Below are 8,218 nucleotides of genomic sequence, written 5' to 3'. Positions count from 1 at the left end.
GTGCCTGCACATCTGCAGGACCTTTTTCAGGGATAGACTGGTTGACCTGAGGTCAGCCCTACTTGCTTCCTTCCCTGTGGGGTTTTCTCAAGACTGGGACTTCCAGTCTCTTGTGCCCTGGGGTGCACAGTTCAGCCTGGGAAGGTGATCAGGACATGCAAGAGTGTGCTTCTGGTCTAGTGACCCAGTGACTGTGTGACCTGGGGTTTCTTCTGGGTTCTTGCTGGATGACCTGAGAATAGACCCCACTTATTCCCACTACGTGGAGTTTCCTCTCACCTGGGAAACACAATTGCTGTTGTTTTAGGGTCCAGAGTTCAGCCTCTTAGTCACTGTACCAACATTGCTGCCCTGCTCCTCAGACAGTGTCATCCCAGCACCACCATCTTGGATTACCCCCTTTCTCATCTCTTTCAATTAATTTTTGTTGAAAGTCTGTTTTATTAGATATTAGAATGGTTACTCCTGCTTGCTTCTTGGGTCTATTTGCTTGAAATCCTTATTCCTGCCACAACAGCCCAGGAAATTTTCAGGATTTAGCTGGGCACTCTGAGGTTGAATCCAAATGTTTTTCTTATCGTGTTTCTTATCACCTGGTAAACATGGGCAGTGGTGTTTGGGGGCCAACAGTTCCAACTATTTGTTACTGTGTAGTCTCTGCTACCCCACTGATCAGACACAGTGTGCAATCAGTCCTGCCATCTGGGATCTGTTTTTAATTTTTACTGAATATGAGTATTCTGATTGTATGCATGAATATGAACCTCTTGTGTGCCTGATCCTCACAGTAGTACGAAGATGTGTTCAGAACTCATGAACTTATAGCAATTGGTAGTAGTGTGTCCCAGTTAAACACTGACAATTGGACCCAATTATTTGCAAGAGCAGCAAGAGCTCCTCACTGCTGAGCCATCTCTCCTGCCTTATGTTGCTTACTTATGATCATCATTTACATTGCTAATATTTTCATTTTTCTATTTTTAGCTGTTTAAGCATGCATTCCCTTTTAGCAAGATCTTATTAAAGTTGCAGTTTAAGCTAGGGCAGTGCAGATTTCTGGAAAATGAATACAACTGGAGTGAATGTATAATTCCCTGTAGAAGCTTCTGTAAAGACCTCTCAGTTCTTTCAATCTTTTGTGTTTGTTTGATTGACTTTTAGGGGAGGCTCTGACTTACTATATAGGTCTGGCTGTCCTGGAACTCTTTGCATAGATCATGCTGGCATCCAATTCAATAAGATACACCTGCCTCTACCTCCTGAGTGATGGAATTTAAGGCATGACAGAATACACCCAGCTTGTCCATCATTTTTTGTCGTTAGTAACTGTTCATAAATTTCTCTGATGTGTACTTAGTACTGTCCATCTCTTAATTTCTCTCTGTGTGTCTCTGTCTCTCTCTTTCTATTTCACTTTCTTCTCTGTTTGTCTTTGTCCACATTAATTGGCATGTCTACTCCAAAGCTATATCCTATTCAAAAAGTTCAGATATGACATAGTTAAACCTCGTTATTCAGTTTTCTTCTAAAGTGACTTAGTGATAACATTAACACTTCTTTTTTAATAGAAAAGTTTTATTATTTATTTTTAAACTATAGACTGTACATGATTTAGAAGGGAGAATATACAAAACAATGATCAAAGAATAATCATGCTTCTATGCCTTTTCTTTTGTCTGGTCACTCAGAAATATGATGTTATCAGGTATGATTATTGTTGCTTGCCACTCACATTATTTTTATCCATCCATTCACTATAGTCCACTTTCCCTTCCACGAATATATGAGCCCCCATTTTCATATACTGATATGCCACATCTCTGATCCCTGGTCAGAACATGATATTCAGTGCCATGTTGTCTTTTGACTGATGTCACCCATCTGTTCACCGTACCCTGATAGCCACATCTCATTTGTTGTTAGATAAAATATCATGAATGTGTTTTTTCCTCCCCCCTGTCTCATGACAGGGTCCTGACCTACTCGCCCAAGTAACTGAAGATGATTCATAGATCACTCAAGAACCCAACTAATGTCTATTACATATTCATGCCTTATAAACTAATGAAAATCCTTTAACACAGGTTTCCAAAGCACACCTTTGGTTTTCCTTACAATCTAACCTTTAGGCTTTTTCTTTTCTCCTCCTTCATTTTTTGCACAGCACCCAACTGTCTAACACTAGCACTTCAGTGTCAGAAAATAAATAGAAGAAGCACTAGAATTATATGATTATATTTTCAATGAAGCATAAATTTATATTGTTGCCACTCTTTCTTTTGTACAAATGTATGGCATATTTTAGAATTCAGTGACCTTCAATGATGTGTATGTGAAATTCAGACAAGAAGAGTGGGCCTTGCTGGAACCCTCCCAGAAGCAACTCTACAAAGATATGATGTTAGAGACCTGTGAAAACCTCACTGTTATAGGTAAGACTGCAAATTTTCTTTCACTTTTAAAATAAAGAGACAACTCTTACTTTGTTATTGATCCTCTTCTGTAATTCCAATTTTGAATGAGGAGGAATGAGGTAAATAAATCAGGCATGGTTCTAAGGGTTACAGAAGATAGTGATTTAAGTTTTGCCTTAATAATAACATAATATTTCCAATAATATATATTTGTGGTACTATATTTTAGGCTACAATTGGGATGACCACAATATTGAAGACAATTTTCAAATTTTTACAAGTAATAAAAGGTAACTTTATGTGCATGTTGATACAGATATGAATCTTAAATTTTAATGAGTCCTGGAAGTTTGCTGTTTTTTGTTTGTTTATTTGTTTGTTGGGTGCTTTTTATTTTCTGTTTTTGAAATAGTTTTTTTTTTCTGGGTATCTGTGACTTTCTTAGACTTGCTTGTTAGACCAGCCTGACCTCAAAATCACACAGGTCAGCCTGCTTTTGCATCCACAAGTGCTGGGATTAAATGCATATACCAGCACACATGGCTGTGTCCTGGAAGTTTTAAAGAAAAGCAACAGTGTAAAAACAGCACTGCATTAAGTGTACTGATGATCATTAAAATCTCACAATTCCATGTACTTCAATGTCAGGTATCTGATTTGTGTTTTCAAAGAACTCCCCTAAAATAGAAAAAAAATAAAATAATGTTGTATCAGAAAATACCATTTGAATATTATGGATATTACAGCTACTGAGTTGAACTGCCAATTTGTTTAGTCTCATTCTATCTACTCAGATATTGCAAGAGGTATACACATTGAGTAAGTGACCAGTATGTGTCCAAAACCTTCTAATAAGCAAATATTTCATAGTACAACCAGACTCATTTTCATGTAGTAACATTGTAAAGTTTAGTGAAAGGAGCAGCTTATGAGAGTCAAGAATATTGTTGTAGAGAAACCTTAATTCCTATATGACATGTGTATGATGAACAAAATCAAACTGTGTCAATTCAATGTTGGGATCTTTTATTATTCTTGTAATTTAAATTGGTATATCATATGTCACAATGTTTCTAAGACACATGAGCATAGGGATATTGAAGGAAGCAGTGTACCTGTCTTTCTCCAAGAACAATTGATTTTGTCGCAGTACCCACTTTGAGATTTTCTGAATGTGATAAATGGTTACTGTTAACTGGTTTTGCCACTTCACTGAAAATTCATCAGCAAACTCATACTGCTGAAAATACCCATGAATACTAAGAATTTGGAACTTCTTCTGCTTGTCCTGACTCACTTTGTTAATGAAATGTCATTCATATACTACAAAAAATTTTGAATGGGATTGCTGTGCTAAAATTCTGAATTCTTACAATACTCTTCATATATTTGTTTAAAACTCTCATAGAAAAATTATGCTATAAATTTGAATTACATAACAAATGCTTTTACTATCACAGGGATATTCAAAAATACCCATAATGAAGAATACCATGAATGTAAATAAAGTGATAAAACTTTAAAATTTTATTCTTTTTTACCATTAGACTGAATTATTAAATTAATTCATATAGATAATTATATTTATTAGTGTATTGAAATGACTCTGGGAAATCTTTCATATGTTCTAATTATCTTTGCAGGCATGAAAGCAGTCATACTGGAGAGAAACCCTTCAAATACACTCTATGTGGTAAATCCTTTGCCTATACTACTGTTCTCATACAGCAAAAAAGAACACACACAGGAGAGAAGCCTTACAAATGTAACCAGTGTGGAAAAGCCTTTGCACGAAACAGTACTCTCTTACGCCATAAAAGAACACACACTGGAGAGAAACCTTATGAATGTAACCAGTGTAGTAAAGCCTTTGCACAAAACAGTCATCTCAAAAGCCATAGAAGAACACACACTGGAGAGAAACCTTATGAATGTAACCAGTGTGGTAAAGCCTTTGTACAAAACAGTGCTCCCATAAGCTATAAAAGAACACACACTGGAGAGAAACCTTATGAATGTAACCAGTGTGGTAAAGCCTTTGCACAACACAGTCATCTCAAAAGCCATAGAAGAACGCACACTGGAGAGAAACCTTATGAATGTAATGAGTGTGGTAAAGCCTTTGTACAAAACAGTGCTCTCATAAGCCATAAAAGAACACACACTGGAGAGAAACCTTATGAATGTAACCAGTGTGGTAAAGCCTTTGCACAAAACACTGATCTCATACGGCATAAAAGAACACACACTGGAGAGAAACCTTATGAATGTAACCAGTGTGGTAAATACTTGTCTCAAACAGTGCTCTCATAAGCCATAAAAGAACACACACTGGAAAGAAACCTTATGAATGTAATGAGTGTGGTAAAGCCTTTGCACAAAACAGTGATCTCATGCGGCATAAAAGAACACACACTGGAGAGAAACCTTATGAATGTAACCAGTGTGGTAAAGCCTTGTACAAAACAGTGCTCTCATAAGCCATAAAAGAACACACACTGTAGAGAAACCTTATGAATGTAGCCAATATGATAAAGCCCTTGCACAACAGAGTAGTCTCTGAAAACATGAAAAAACACAGTGGAGAGAACCCTTGTGAGGGTAATTAGAGTGATAAAGCCTTTGCATGTAACAGTCATCTCCTAAGACAACAACACATTCTGGAAGGAAACCATATGAATTCAACTATGTGGTAAAGCGTTTGCACATAACATCTCCTAATACATAAAGGAACACATACTGGATAGATGTCTGACTGTAACCAATGTAAAAACTTTTGGACTTCAGAATAATCTCCATACTCATGAAAAAATCCTAATGTACAGAAAGCCTGTGAGTGTTTTTGACATGGTGAAACCATTTCATATTTGTATAATCTTCATCATCATGAAAGGATTCATAATGGAGGAAAAATTTATGAATGTGTTTAAATGCTAAGGACTTGCACAAATCTAGAGTCATCATTATCATAAAAGTATCTTTACTGGAGAGGAATTCTGTGAGTATAAGCAATGTGGAAAGGCCTTTGTGTACTTTGGTCCACTGAGATCAAACAGAGCTGTAAAACTAGCTCAATGGAAATGACCTCCCTTTTCTAAAGGGGAAAGGGAATAGGGGGAATAGGAATGGAGGGTAGTACTGGGGGAGAGAAGGGAGGGGGACTACGATTGGAATTTAAAGTAAATAAACTTATTTTTAAAAAGAATACAATGAATGGTGAATATCAATTACATGCAACAGTATTATATAATAAGGTATTTATGGAAGACTTATTGATAATCCTGATTCTCAACATTTACTATTTTCAATTGCCTCACTTTATACAAGAAAAGTTCAGTCTAGTGGATGAATATGTAGGGAATGGTGAACTAACACCAGCCAGGAAGTTCTCTGAGAGTATGAAAACAGTGGTAGCCTGTAGAAGTTTCTTTGTGTACACATATCTATTGTTCCAGTGGTACTACTGAAAAACATCACAACCCACACTGAATTTTGAGGAAAGAGGGAGAAGGCTTTCTTTTCCATGTATGAACCTGCTTCTGGCCTAGATGTGTAACCATGTCAAGGGTGAGTTTTCTCTGCCTGACTTCATCTAGAGAGTGTCTTTAGACAATTGACACCGCCAATCAAATTTGATAGATGGCCTTTGACACAGATCCCTGATAACTCTTCCCTCCCTTCAAATATAGGATAATTTGGTTCTGTGTTCTTGTTCTTCTTATTCATATACTAGGAATGTGCTGTTTAATGCAAATCGAGTATCCTTGCATTGCCTACTATTAAACAGTTATCTACACCTATACTGGAGCATTGCATGTACTCCCCCAGGGATATAAGCCTCTGTTTTCTGTTTTCATCTTCTTCCCCTCATGCCTTCCTTGGCTGGTGGGAAACAGCCCTCTAGGAAGCAAGAAAATCACATTCTCTGAAATGCCTGTGATAAAATGTTTCACACTTCATAGGATTTCAAATTTCACATGTTTCTGGATGTGAAATGGTCAATCACACATTGTCTTGGGGTGGGACTCTTTAAAATGAGTTATACTTAGTGTTTAGTTCATGGCAAGGTTGCAGGCAAGCTTCATGCTATGAAATCTTCTGAGATGAGTACAGTGGCCCATGGAAAAGAAAAAAGAGCAGAAATTTTATTTCTCTGTTTTTAATAGCTGCATACTGTTCTGATAATGTATGGGTAGATGGCAGAGGAGAGCAACTCCCCTTTTGAGTGGACTAGGGAAAGGGGATGGGGGTAAGATGGAGGGAGGGTCGGACCAGTAGGAGTTGAGAGAATGACCTTCAATCAGCATATATAATGAATAAATTGTGAAAAATAAAAACAATTAATAAAATAAAATATAGTAAGAAAAACAAAACAAAAAAGCAAAAATTTGAGTCTAGTTTCGGTAACTGCCCTCCCTCAAAGAGAATAAAGAAGATATATAGAAAGAAAAGAAAAACGGAATCTTTGTCTTTGCCACCTTTCTTCCCTGTGGGCTCACTTGATAATCATTATCCAATGGAGACCATGCTTCTCTCTCTGAAGTTTATGTTACCATAGAAGTAGGATTCGAACCTGGAACTAATGGCAGAGGTTTGTAGTTAGCATATCAAATCAAAACTACCTGCCAATTTCTTCCAGCAATCCTTCAGTCCTTCCATGTTATCCAGTCCTCCAGGCTAGTACAGCCCATGCAATACCCTGAATTCTCCTTCCTAGGACCTGAGCTAACCGCACCCTCCATTACCCATCTATAGGCAAACTATTTTGGCTACCTGGCCCTGTCAATAGCCATGCAGGAGCAACAGCAAAACAGCTGTAGAACTCATGGAATGTGGCTCCCCTGTTAGCAAACTCACAATGAATTTGTCTTGGAGAAGCATAATCCCGAGAACTGTTTTTCATGAGCACTTTGTGCTCTCATGTAGCGTATCTCTGCTTGCTGCCCTTATGATGTCCATATTCCTCATAACATGAGTTGTATGAAAAATTTAAGGAGGCTTCTAGCCCATCACTGGGCAATATCACTGGCATTTAAAATTAACAATGCTTGATCTCCTTTCACATGTTTACCTCCTTGCATGGTCGCACCTCCTTGAACGCTCACACCTCCTTGCTCGCTCATGATCACCCCTGCTTGCAGGCTCACACCTCCTTGCAGGTTCACTCCTCCTTGCATGCTTACACCTCTTTGCATGCTCAGGCTCACACCTGCTTTCGTGCTCTCACCTGCTGTCGTGCTCACACCTCCTTGTCCACTCACACCTCCTTGCACGCTCACACCTTCTTGCATGCTCACACCTCCTTGCATGCTTACACCTGCTTGCATGCTCACGATCACACCTCCTTGCACACTCACAACTCCTTGTCCTTACGAAGTAGTTGACATTCCTACATCCAGTTTGTCCAGCATTGGGTTTGCACTATAATCAAAGGCATTCCTTGCCCAGTGGCTACCTTGCCACATATGGAGCCATATCCTGAAGGAGAATTTTTAGGCCCATCATATTCTTTGAGGTGGAAAAGTGTGCTGCCAGGAGATGACATGTCTCATTGCCAAAATTTTTTCAAATCAATAAAATATCTTTAAATTTTACAGATTTCTGAGGTTTCTGAAAACAATCTAGTTATACCTAATATATTTGAACTACTTGTTTCTAGTTATGAACTGACTCATTTGGTTAGCAAACATCTGTGTGAGACTAAACTAGTTCCTAACAAAATAAGCAATTTGATTATTAGTTTGTATTTCTTAGATATCCTAAAGAGTTTATGACAGTAGCTTTCAACCTGACTAGAACTTCAC

At 37.9% G+C, this 8,218-nt stretch overlaps 1 protein-coding gene across 1 annotated transcript; it reads left to right on the top strand.

The window, feature by feature from the left end:
* Positions 1-2,655: 2,655 nt before the first annotated feature.
* Positions 2,656-4,670, top strand: LOC132650915 (zinc finger protein ZFP2-like; the record flags this gene model as incomplete). Its single annotated transcript, XM_060376243.1, has 3 exons — positions 2,656-2,694; positions 4,143-4,370; positions 4,440-4,670. Coding segments are annotated over exons 1-3 (498 nt in total), but the record flags the coding sequence as incomplete, so codon positions are not given.
* Positions 4,671-8,218: the final 3,548 nt, after the last annotated feature.

The sequence above is a fragment of the Meriones unguiculatus genome (assembly GCF_030254825.1).
Source record: "Meriones unguiculatus strain TT.TT164.6M chromosome 13 unlocalized genomic scaffold, Bangor_MerUng_6.1 Chr13_unordered_Scaffold_34, whole genome shotgun sequence".
NCBI lineage: Eukaryota > Metazoa > Chordata > Mammalia > Rodentia > Muridae > Meriones > Meriones unguiculatus.
The sequence above is the reverse complement of the archived record's forward strand: the minus strand, read 5'-3'. Positions and strand labels throughout refer to the sequence as shown.